Source organism: Phocoena phocoena, chromosome 6, assembly GCF_963924675.1.
Source record: "Phocoena phocoena chromosome 6, mPhoPho1.1, whole genome shotgun sequence".
In the NCBI taxonomy this organism is placed as follows: domain Eukaryota; kingdom Metazoa; phylum Chordata; class Mammalia; order Artiodactyla; family Phocoenidae; genus Phocoena; species Phocoena phocoena.
The window spans coordinates 67817068-67830245 of NC_089224.1; the positions used below are offsets into that span (position 1 = coordinate 67817068).

A 13178-nucleotide genomic window follows, 5' to 3' on the forward strand; every position below is an offset into this window, starting at 1 on the left:
GCTTTGTTTAGGGCTGGGAATTCTCTAAGTAATATAGGAACCGCAAATAAAAAGAATAGATAATCTTAATTTTGTTTTCCTCACAAAAAAATTATAGACTGAAGTTAAACAGTGGGCCTATTATATGAGTGCAGTGGTTCTTAAACCTGGCTATATGGTATTAGCATCACCCAGAGCTTTAAAGAAAACTGCAATGCCCAGGCTGCACCCCACACCAATTAAATATGAATGTAGGAGCTGGGGGGTGGGGCCCAGGACTTCACAGTTTTTAAAGCTCCTCAGGTGACTCCAATGTGCAGCCAACATTGAGAACCTCTCCATTGGCCTCATGAACATTACTTAGTTTTACAAAATCTACTTAGTGGAGGACCATTTCCCTTCCTTATGTCTGCCCATAGGTTCTTTACAGCTGGGATAGGAATAAAAATTGACAGATTGACTGATTGACTGCTTGCTAGATAAATAGAGTCACACACACATATAAAAAAATATACATGCACGCATATTTTTATTTATTTTACTTAGGCCCTGATCATTAGCATATAAATCAGAAAAACTGAGTGCCTTAGAACGTACATATCCTCTCCAAATCTTTAAAGAGCCAAACTCTAAAAATCACACGTAAAAGATATTGGTCATAAAACACACACACACACACACACACACAAACTTTAATCACCTTGAGGAACGATGATCCAATAATATATTTAATAGGTAAGATTTCATTCATCGATATACAAAAAAAAACACACCCCAAAACCTAAACTTTAAGACATGTGCCCTTAGCAAGAGCACTTACAGTTAGAAAGGTTTATCGGTAGCACTTTGAGGTAGCATATTTTATAAAGTAATAGAAGTCACAGAGCTGCTCTGCAGTTTCTCTTGGACAGAAAAGGACAGGCCATCAGCCGTTGCTCTTGGTAGAGAAAAGTGAATTTGTCTGTACTCACTGCCAAAGTCAACCTGAACATACTCCCTCCCGTCTTGCCATGGCCATCCCTCCACTACACTTCATGCATTGTGGGTTTAGGAAAAGGTAAAGGCATTACAATGCTTCTTTCCTCTTGGTGTGGTGACATCCCAGGCTGTGGCAGCAATCTTTCTGCCACATGCAGTGCTCACTGGCAGGAGATGCATGCACCTATAGGGGGAAGGAAAATATGGCATCGCAGTGTCTTGTTTTAATTGGCTCTAACAATTTAGTTAAGAGTAACGGATTCCTCTAAGGCTAAAAAAAGGTTTCTGAATATTCCCTCCATGATTCTGGCCCTTAAAAGGCTCTCCCTTTTTTCTCCCCCTGAGTACAATATTTTGGGGGTATCATTAAGCTTTCTGCAATTGTCCTGCCAGGTTGGTGAGCAGTAAGGCTTAAAAAAAAATCCACACACAAAAACAACAACAACAAAAAACTGGGTGCAGGAGAAACTCCAAGAACAGACTTCCTTTGTGCAAGTTGAAACGACCCAAGTTTATAGTTCAGGAAAATGGCCTGCTTCTTTTTTAAAAAAATGTAAATATTTAGCTCAGCTCTGCATTTTAAATACAAATATACAGTCAAAACAGGCTAAAGATTAAAGCTGCAAAAATGGCCCCACCAACATCAGACCATGGTGCAGGTCAAATTTTTTCCCAATGGTCACAGATTAAAGGGATGTCTAACTCCTAAAAGCCCTTTGTCCCAATATATTCCATACTTCTTGTTTGAAAGTTGAACCCTTAGAAGGAATCAATATACAAATGAATAAAAATAGCACATGTCCAGGCAAAAAAGGGCATGAGCTGGGCCTGAGTTGCCACTTAAAACTCTACCATTCAGTATCATACCAAATCCTCAAAGGCTGCCTGGAACCAGGGCCCAAGGCATTCCTGAACATGCCAGCCACGCAGGTCAACTGCTGACCCAAAGTCAACAACACAACTGAGCATTAGACTTCAAGTATCCAAGGTGCTACAAGAGCTGGTCCTCTCAAGGACTCAGGCTGACTCTCAGAAGCCCCCTCTCCCCACCAAAACATCCCATTGTACAAAGGGTGAAGCACTGTTTATGGTCACTACAAAAACACAGGAGTGGGAGGTGAGGAATAAGAGAACTGATCTCTGAAATATACCAGCCTAACAAATACAAATAAATTCTTTTAACATTTTGTACAACTAGAAGGTGCGTGAGCCCATATTCAAGCAATCACTTTAAATTCTTTCTTTTCTCCCCTTTCTGTATCAAACAGGAAAATAGTTCCGTTGGGTTAACAGTGTCATTTTAAAATGCCATAAATTAAATAAGTTAGTTCACATTTTTTCCCCCAGCTAAGTTACAGTTAGTCTCTAATGTGCTTTTGAAGTTTGCTTCAACAGCTCCAAGTCTCTTCGGCGGACCGTGCCAGCTCTGGGACAACCATATCCATCCAGCTGCAAAGGTACGAATTGTTCAAGCAGCCCAAGGCCCTCTCTAGCAGGACTAGTAAACAGCTTAGTCCATGATGGTTTGAAGTTTCCACTGAATCCCAAAAATATGGTACTCCCTTAAAAAAAAGAAAAAGAAAAAGTTCAATTTGTACCTCTACTAGTTCCATGCAAGAAAATGTGGGAGGTGAAGCGGAGGTGAGCAAAACAAAGATGGCTGTGAAACAAAAACAAAAAGAACTGTACTTCTTTACGTCAGAGAATGAACTCTCACCACCCACCTCTTGCCCCAAATAACAAGCCACGTCCCAACACACTTCCTCTACAACTGTCTTCTGATTTAGAAATTATTTTCATGATACCCACCCCAGCCAAACAAGCTCATGAAAACAGTCTGGTAGCTATACTCCACTGTAAAAATGCATATGTTGCTGGCCTCCTAAGAACTTCACAGAATACAAATACAAACCTTTGTTATAAAGATTGGCTGGTTTGGCTAATCCCAGAGATACTAATGAATCTGAAATATTCAACTGCTTTATCTCTCCTCTTGTGCTCAACAGGACAATTGACCTGTAAAAGTTAGAAAATCAGAGCAAATTTCAGTAATTCAGCATGCATTTATTGAGTACCGTTCTGAACTAAATACAGTAGATAAAAGCAGAACTCAAAAACAAACAAGGGCTTCCCTGGTGGCACAGTGGTTGAGAGTCCGCCTGCCGATGCAGGGAACACGGGTTCGTGCCGTGGTCAGGGAGGATCCCACATGCCGTGGAGTGGCTGGGTCCGTGAGCCATGGCTGCTGATCTTGCATGTCCGGAGTCTGTGCTCCACAGCGGGAGAGGCCACAACAGTGAGAGGCCCTCGTACCACAAAAAAAAAAAAACACACCCCACATGCCTTTTCATCCCTGCTGTTACAAGTGTCCCCTTCAATGCCCCACCTAAAGCTTATGTTGCTATTACAAGGGGTCTATAAATGTAGGGAAAGCAAAAGTCATTTAGGTCAGTGGACCTAGTGGATGGCTTGGGACACAGCTCTGTCATGGAACAAACTATTTTAACAGAGGAGGTTAGTTTTGTTAGTCTCAGATGCTCTATATACCTACTTAAGTTCTATTATCTACTTACTAAGTAAATGGATAAATGCCAATTCTAAAAAAAATGAAATAAAATCTGTTCTCCATGGTTTGGTTTAAATTGCTACTTTTATTGTGAGTATATCAACACACACATTCAGATCTTTTTGTGGATTCTCTCTTCTGATCTCTCTATCCTCTGCCACTACTACACCGGCTTAATTACTATGGCTTTACGGCTTATTTTAATACCTTTTGTGTCTGCCCAACAGAAAAAAAGGAAGATTTCTCTCCTGTGAACCTTTGTTCAGAGACTAACAAAGAAAAATGAATCAGACTAGGGCTCTTAAAAGAGAGACCACACACTCATTCACTTAAAAATCAATTTACTCCTGGGGAATTCCCTGGCGGTCCAGTGGTTAGGACTCCACGCTTTCACTGCTGAAGGCGCGGGTTCGATCCCTGGTCAGGGAAATAAGATTCCGCAAGCCACATGGTGCAGCCAAATTTTTAAAAAAAAATCAATTTACTCCTTTCCAGTCACTTCCAAGTGACCCAGGTGACAACTTCCTATACCACAGTCATAGCACAATGCTGTCTGAGGGTTCATCAGTGGGAAAGATGGCTGCAAAGGTAAAATTATCTGTAAAATTATCTATAAAATTGTTTTAAAATGATAATGAGCCTTCTGAGTGCGTTGGGTACCATGTAGACTAACTTAATACTAAAAAGTGAGATAGGAATGATCCAAAATTTTAAGCCTTTCTCCTTCCAAGAGCCTTCCCATCATTTGCAAACTCTTCTAACATCCAAGTCCTCACTTATCAATGACAAGCAACTTGGATCACACAGGCATCAACCTGAGACTAGGAAGGAATGACTATCTTTCAAGAATCCTAAATACCCTAAAAGGGTAAAAGGGCAGGTAGACAAACCAAAGCTCAGAGTTAACCGGATGTCATCTTTAAGGTACCTTATCCCTCACACAGAGCAAGCTTCACCTACCTTGGAGGGATGCTTGTTTTTAAATACTCTTCCATGAGACTGACATCAGCAAAAGAGAAAATCTTTTTCTCCGTCAACCGGAAGGGAACACTGCAGGCATCCACAACCAGGAGGAGGACGCCCTCACTTCGGAAGGTAAAGTCAGTGCCGTTGATCTGAGAATACAAAAACATCTGCAGTCATCACCATTTCGGCATTTCCAGGATGACTCGTCTTTCCAGCCCCTTTCCCTCTGTCTTCTAAACCCATGAATCAAATAATAATTCCCAAACTCAAACTGCATATTCCATTACTCTTCCCCTGCCAACATTTGAGATTGAGCCTGTGTTCTCACAGACTTTTGCCTTCACTGGTCTTTTCTGACTGGCTAAGTTGCTACAAGCAAGGCATAGCAGCCCACACTCAGCTGAGCAGGGTGACTCTCTCTGCAGGCTCAGGGCCTTCATTCTTATACACGTAGTCTCTCAGTGGGGTCAGAGCTTTCCAACTCAGTGATCGGGTGGCAGCCTCTATACTGCAGCTCAGATACTGTCACATTGGTTCAGGAAAAATACATGTATCTATATGAAATAGATATCGAGTCAGATAGATAGATAAATAGATAGAATGCTTTAACCCACATAAACCCCCCATTATAGCTTAGATTTAGAACAACAGAGGAGCCAGATTGCTTGATCTCCTTTGTTTCATATATAGCTCTCCTTTAAAATCAAAATGGAAAAATGGTAATTTTACCAGGATTTAAGCCACAGGGTATTACTATATCTTGTTCACCATTACTGTGAACTGAAATTTCCAGTTGTCCTCTTTAAATTAATGGTTTGAGACCTTTTCAAGAAAAAGGAATTCCAGATACATCCAAATCTCATTAATTCCTCAACCAAAAAGGAAGGGAAAAAAACTTATTAGACTGAAAAATGATTTAACACTAATTTAAGTCATAGGCACTGTTTCTCTTTAAAATGTGTGAAATTATAAACCATGTTAAAAGCTAACGAAGGAGAGGGGCTTCCCTGGTGGCGCAGTGGTTGAGAGTCCGCCTGCTGATGCAGGGGACATGGGTTCGTGCCCTGGAGCGGCTGGGCCTCTGAGCCATGGCCGCTGAGCCTGCGTGTCCAGAGCCTGTGCTCCGCAACAGGAGAGGCCACAACAGTGAGAGGCCCCCGTACCGCAAAAAAAAAAAAAAAAAAGCTAACAAAGGAGAGATGCGCTCTTCACTACACCTGTCCTTGCTTGGAGAAGTTATACTTAAATTTTATTTCTAATCACTAATGATCTCATAGGAATACAAAATGGCTTTTTGCCTGTATTTAAATAGCCCTAGTCTAGAGAATAATTCTAGAAATGCTTGACATAAAGTGCCATTTTATATTTAGAAAGACTGAAAGTGACTCACTTATTTTTAAAAATCTGGATACTTAGAACTGAGACACATTTGATAAAAAATATACATAATGATCCCTAACACACCCAAACTGTCCCCTTGAAAAGTACCCCCCAAAAAAACCTGTTACTTAAAGGAAACACAAAATTTTCTGTAAAAACTAAAGCAAGGCCATGTCCAGCAAAGACTCTTCAGGTAATGCATGTGAAAAGTATTGGAGGTAAATGTGACAAAACACAGTCCTCTGTGATCTCTTTTAGAGTCCCAGGCACCCAGTGTGCAGAAATGGAGTCAAACAATGTCTACAGACCCAGAGGAATACCCTACCTGAGATGGTCTGGGCAAAACAATATCTTCTTTAATTATATAGTGAGCTAGCAGAGCAGAGAGGCTCAGCACCAACTTGCTTACCTTTGCAACTGACACCCACCAGATTCCACGCAAGTAGGCTGGGATGGGTTCCTCATACAGCTGACTGCATTGAGATGTTGAGCTAACAAACTTCATACCAATAAAATTACATCATGAACATACTACAAAATGAAGAAATGCTAATGCAGGGCAATAGATATATATACTTGAGAAATCTTTGAGTTACGTAGGGATCTTTCACTCTTTCTCTCTTTCTAATTGTGGTAAGAACACTAACATGAGATCCATCGTCAAACATTTTAAGTGAACAATATACTACTATTGACTACAGGGACAATGTTGTACAGCAGATTTTGAGAGTTTATGCATTTTACTCAACTGAAACATTATGCCTTTTGATTAATAACTCCCCATTTCATGCCCCCCCCCTTAAGTAGCAGTATTTTAAATTCAGGGTTGTTAAAAAGTTCTTAATTCAGAGTTAAGTTCTAGAGATGGATGGATAATGGTGATGGTTGCACAACAATATGAATGTATTTCACACCACTGAACTATATACTTACAAATGGTTAGGATGGTGAATTTTATGTTATGTGTATTTTAACACAATAAAAGAGATTGGGAAAGAAAAAAAAGAGTAAGATTTAATTTTGCTCACATATATGGGGATTTGTGAATGTGTTGTCCACCACTTAAAAAAAAACCGAGCTCCTAAGGAGACCACATGAGGCTGAGCCCAGACCCTAGCTGGGTATCAGCTGGATGGCTAGATACCTCCTACCCAAAGAGCTCTTTATACAGATGCACTCAGGTCAACTCGATTTTGGACAGGCCACATGCCTAGAGCTGGTTACCCCGCAGGCTAGCTTGGCTCTTAGTCCAAATTCCAGTATTGATATGAGGCTAAGGCTTTTAACTCCCGTTATCCTACTTAAAAAAGACAACTAACACTTTGCATCTTCACTTTCTTCATCTGAAAAAAATGGGAACCAGGCAACTTCAAAATAAAATGCTGAGGAAATTTTAAAACCTTCACTTCCCATATTTTAAACCAATAACTGGGGAACTTCTTTTAAGTTTCAAAATCCAAGGTTAAAATTTCTGCATATTGATAATCTATGACTTTTTTTTTTTTTTTTTTTTTTTTGCGGTACGCAGGCCTCTCACTGCTGCGGCCTCTCCCGCCACGGAGCACAGGCTCCAGACGCGCAGGCTCAGCGGCCATGGCTCACGGGCCCAGCCGCTCCGCGGCACGTGGGATCTTCCCGGACCGGGGCAGGAACCCGCGTCCCCTGCATCGGCAGGCGGACTCTCAACCACTGCACCACCAGGGAAGCCCCTATGACCATTTTTTTAAACCAAAAACACCTTGTCTCCTACAGAAAAGAAATCTGAATAATTACCTGAATAATTTTAACATTCGCCTAAAAGTAATCAATAAACATAATTGACTGAGAAAAAAATTTAATATTTATTTTATTTATTTAAAACGCAAATGTTTAGGAGGTATTTACACCTCTACTGTATTGCTCACCACTAATAATCAAAATGTGATTATAAACAAGTGAATGTTGCCAGAGATAATTCATGTTACCAAGATAAAATGTAAAATCAAGAAGCTGAGGCAATGTACACACCAGATGGTACTCACAGAAATAACAGAGAGGTCTCCACGCTGAGTCTCTGCTTGACTGGGTGACTGGAATTGCACAGGGAGGTAGCTTCTATGAGGATCACTTGTAAACACCACCTAGACAGGGAAGAAGTTCCACATCTATGTCAACTGCATCTTCCTCCAAAAAGATCCTTCAAAATAAACTCAACTATACCAAAGCCAGTGAGTGGGTTTTTGTTTTTATTTCTGTTTTCTCTGAACTTTCTGTACATATTTCATGACCTGGAATTCTATCTTTTGATACAGGCTTTATACGAGAAGTGTATGTTCCTAACTTTCTGGAGCAATCTCAGTTTCAAATCACTGTAATCTTGTTAATAAAATCAGTTCTACAAATGACTATATAAATATGCTTTATATCTAAATCTTTGTAAACATTTCATGCAAAAACAGTCACAAATCTTTTCAAAGGTCCTTTTCAGACCAGTTATTCTGAATTGGGACTCAAGTCACTCCAGGACTGAGGAAAGAAGTGCAGATGACAAGGACTACCCTGTTTAAAAACTTTCAGGGGCCTGTACATCACCAGGTCTAAATTCCTCCACCAGACCTGCAAAATGTTCCACAAATAGAGCCACGTCGTATACACACAGGACCCTATTTCCCACTATTCTATCACATTCAACATGCAGGGCAGTTCCCTCACTTTCCCATGAGCACTTTACCTCCTCTTCTGCTACCCTGCCTTTTCCGATGCTGTTCCCTTCCCAAGAACACCCTTCCCTTTTTCCTTCTACTCCAAATCACTGCCAGTCTCCAAACCCCAACACCCACCTCCTCCCTGAAGGCTGTCTTTTCATTCAAAAGCACTCTTAACTTTTCACACAATTTAGCACTTAAAAGCATATGCCCTGGGGAATTCCCTGGTGGTCCAGTGGTTAGGTCCAGCGTTTTCACTACCATGGCCCAGTTTCAATCCCTGGTCAGGGAACTAAGATCCCGCAGGTCACGCAGCATGGGCAAAAAAAAAAAAAAAGTGTATGTCCTTATAAATCGATGCCAACAAGAGCAAATAATCATGGCAAGAGCAGATAATCATGATATTAAGCACTCAGAAGCTGGACATTGCTTTGAAGTCTCAGGTCTGAAGTCAAAAAATTCATGTGAATTTTCCTACTTATTTCTAATACACATGTGTTTTTGACATTGAAAACAAAAATTCCCCTCAAGTTTCCAAGTAAAAGTGATGTCCCCAGATGCTTCAAATACTTCTCAACTGCCAGGTCACGAGTCAATACAGCTTTAAGAAATGAATCCTGATCAATGTTTTAAGCCCAAAGAATAAAGAACACTAAACGTCAATGCATGGAACCATTTAACAAGATAGGCCCAGAATAGTTCTGAAGATGATTAAATTATTTTATAAATTGTAGTAATTCTTATAATAATTATAAATTATTTGAAGTCTTTTCAGTAATGAAGGACTTTCTTAACAAATTCAACTTAAGAATTAGGCTGGAAAATTTACTTCCCCACAAAGACTATCTGAAAATTTCACTTTAACAGTCAAAACATTACATAGGACAGGCAAGGATTCATGTAAACTTCTTCATGTACCTGGCTTATTTTTTTGTCTGTTCGTTGGTTGGTTGGTCTAGTTGAATTGGAGAATAGAGGTGGCTCAAGGGTATGAGCAACCAAGACTATGACAGTGAGTTGTCATCAGAAAAATACTTATCATATATCACGATAGGAAGCATAAATCTCTCTTCCTTTCCCTGTTCTTACTGCCTCCAAGGGACAGAAACAAGAAAAATTAGAAATAAAGAACCTGTGCAATGGAAGAATTTTTGTTTTCTCAAATCACTTATAATGATAAGAAATAAAGATTTAGAGGTTTTCTCCATATTAATAGCAAGCATTTCTGTGGCAATAAGGACTTTTTAAAAACTCCTCTAGGCCAGTGAAACTAAAATGTGAACATGTATCAGAATGATCTCCAGGGCTTGTTAAAGCACAGACTGCTAAGCCCCATCCCTGAAGTTTCTGATACAGTAGAACTGGGTGGGACCCAAGATTTAGAATTTTTCATAAGTTCCCAGGTGATGCTGATGCCGCTGGCCTGGGGACCACAAGTTGAGAACCATTCTTCTTGACCCATGTTTGTTTATATAGAGGTTAAAGATCAATTAGGGCAATATTAATTCTGTATTTCACCTGGAATTAGTCTGACTTCCTTTGGAAACCCCATGCCTGATTTTAGCTCATACTTTGGATTTACTTTCATTGCCATGTTTTCTCAAGATCTAGAAGGAGACCATCTCATTAAGAATATGTCACAAGAAGCATTTCACTTCTAGCCAAAGTCAGTTTGTACTTTTAATTACAGGTAAACATAATAGCACATGCTTCAAATTAATGGCTTTTCATCTTGAAGGAAACAATTTTCATACGAGTGCCTTTTCTGAAGATAAATTTCACACTTCCAAGAAAACAAATTATTTTTTGATATCACTGACATGCAAATGAAATAGCGATACTGTAATGGAATCACATCTGAGAAAGAAAAGATGACAACTAATATATCCACAATCATCCAGGGCAAACTGATATATCACAGGGGGAAGGTAGTTTTATTATAAATTTGGACTGGTTTGCTTCTTATGAGCATCACATTCTAGAATGGGCCAAAATTCAGGGGAAACCATGCAATATTTATAAATTGGCAGCATAGATGTTTCCAAAAAAAAATGTGCTGATTGCACAGAACCTTTTGACTTTTTCTCCTGGACCACAGACCACTTTTATTCCCTGTTTACCTGATGGGTTCCGCAGCCTTGACAGAGTCCCTTGAGCATGGATGGCATCGGCTTGAGTGCTGACGGCTTTCTGTAATACTGGGGATACGCTTTGGCCATGCAGTTACTGATGTCTTTGGAGTCTGTTGCTGCCTGGATCTTGACTCTTTCGCATCCCTGAGATGAACAGTAACTGTGACCATCCCTGTGGCTTTTGGCTTTCAGATACAAAAACAGCAACCTGCACAAAACAGAAACCAGTCCAACGGATGTTAGATTAACTTTCAAAAACTTACAAAAATTCCTCAAATAAACTCATGGCCAGAAGGGATATTCCTCCAATGAATTAAATTTTTTTTAAAAGAAAAATAAACTACAAAACCAATAAAGTTGTTTCCCTTTCCTTTCTACCCTCCTAGGGTTCTGAGTCAAATGCAATACCACTTTAGAAAATATTTTGATAACCTGATTCAGTCGTTATGGGCAGTATCAAAGTCGATTTCTGGTTTGAATTAGTTCAACTGGTAATTTAGGAGGATGGAATTTGGCTTGGCTCAAGAATTCCTTGGAAAACTTTACACTTGAGTTTAGGATTTGGTAAATTAGTGTGGTTTATTCTTTTTTTTTCTTTTGGTTTACAAATTGTTTTGGTTTAAGGCACAAAACTGGAATAATTAAAACAGCAACTGTGAGACTTGTTTGGTTAAGGCCAAGATATGGTATCAAATCAATTCCTGTGATATTTACTAAGAGCAGATGGGCCTGGGGTCCTTCTGTCTGTACTTTGGCCAAAATCAAGCGAAATGAACAGTCCTACCCATTCTGAATTCTCCTCCTACTGCCAAGATGAATGGAAAAGCAAGTTCCAGGCAGTAGTCCAATGTCTGTCAGCAAACCTAGGCCTTCTAAACCAAAGGAAGTCAAGATTCTAAAAAGGACTCGATCAAATGCGATTGATTACTGGAGTTCAAGAGTTCACTATCTATCTATCTATCTATTTATTTATTTATTTATAACAGTAAACTTTTATTGAGGACGTACAACATCCCAGGCCCTATGCTGAATGATTTGCATGAACTGTGTGCTCTTCAACCTCACAACAACCATATAATATAGCATTTTTATTATTCCCAAATAACAGATAAGGAAACTGGGGCACAGAAATATTCACTAAATTGCCCAAGATCACACAATTAAGTAAGGCAGAATATTATATAAAGTCAGGCAATCAACTGCAATTCTCCAATTGCAGTCATGAAAAACCTTCTATTTATAAACTCAGCTCTGCTTGGCAAAGTAAGAACCAACAAAATAGAAGATCACCCTGGATCAGTAGAATTTCCTGGTAATAATTGCTTTCCCAGAGGGGGACCCACACTAGCTCAACTTTAAGAATTGAGGAAGGCAATGCAACATCTAAAGTGCCTGGTTTACTGAACCCTTACATGACAGCCCATAGCAGTCCTTTCTTTGGAGACATCACTCTTAAAGAGTTCACATTTTAATATGAGGTCAGTGAACAACACAAAGTTGTGATGAGGTGAAAATCAGCCACTGTTCCAACATCCAGTAATTTTAACATATATATAAGGAATGACAGGGACTTGATTAGGCATGGGACTTTTGATATATAATTTAAATCATCAAAATGAATAGAATTAAAAAAGAATTTGAACCTCAAAGGCTGAAGGACCCTAGAAATATCCAGATGAAGAAATACTTCCCATCCTTTTACATATCAATCATTAATTTGTGATCACCAGACTGTCCTTACAAATTTGGGCGTTCCATTTATTTTTGTGGAAAATCAACTGAGAATGTGGCAGTTCTATCATCTATAGAATAAAAGCCCAACTAGGTTGTTGAAGTTGAAATCAGAGATAATGATGATAAAAAAAAAGGACTTAAGCTGATAACACTGGCTGCTGCACCAGCCCTGAAGGGCAAATGAGTTGCATCTTATTCAAAAGTTAACAAGACACTTGACTGAACCCTAACCTCATTCCCCCACAGTCAATCTTGCCACCCTTCTCTCCAGTAGGAAATTTTGTCTTTCCCCAAACATGCCGTGCCATGTTCTTCATGCCTCCATGCATTCATCCACACTGTCCTTGGAACACCTTCCTCTTAGTCACTCCTCAAGAGTCAGCCCCAGTGTTATCTTCTTGGGTTGTCACTGGCCACCCAAGGCTGAACCTCTGGGTTACCTCAAAAGGCACACTATAGGACTTGTAGCATTTAAACCTTTCGCCCTCTGATTACTTGCTTTACATGCCCACATCCTTCAATGGACAGTGAATTTGCAGAAGAAATGTGCCTTATTTACATTAGTATCTTTATAGTACCTAGACAATGACATAGAGTAGAAATGCCAGGTTAAGGGATGGATATTGAAGGAGCATGCTACTTTCTGGAAGAGCACAGGAGAGAGAGCCTACCATAACCCAAAGGCTGAGAGACTGTAACTGGATAAAAGCAGACAAAGCCAACAGGACCCCAGGTGAACAGGATTAGAACTAAAAAGTG

General features: G+C 39.7%; 1 protein-coding gene across 2 annotated transcripts in view; it reads right to left on the minus strand.

Annotated features, from left to right (window-relative positions):
• Window positions 1-493: 493 nt before the first annotated feature.
• The window catches only part of CEMIP2 (cell migration inducing hyaluronidase 2), a 78116-nt gene continuing 65431 nt past the window's right edge, over window positions 494-13178 (minus strand). For both annotated transcript variants that reach the window (XM_065878779.1, XM_065878780.1), the window contains 5 exons: window positions 10674-10893; window positions 7891-7989; window positions 4484-4638; window positions 2870-2973; window positions 494-2519 (listed from right to left, as the gene is read on the minus strand). In XM_065878779.1, coding sequence (XP_065734851.1) covers window positions 2323-2519; window positions 2870-2973; window positions 4484-4638; window positions 7891-7989; window positions 10674-10893 — 775 coding nt within the window. In that variant the 3' untranslated portion in view covers window positions 494-2322. The remainder of the gene's footprint in view (window positions 2520-2869; window positions 2974-4483; window positions 4639-7890; window positions 7990-10673; window positions 10894-13178) is intronic.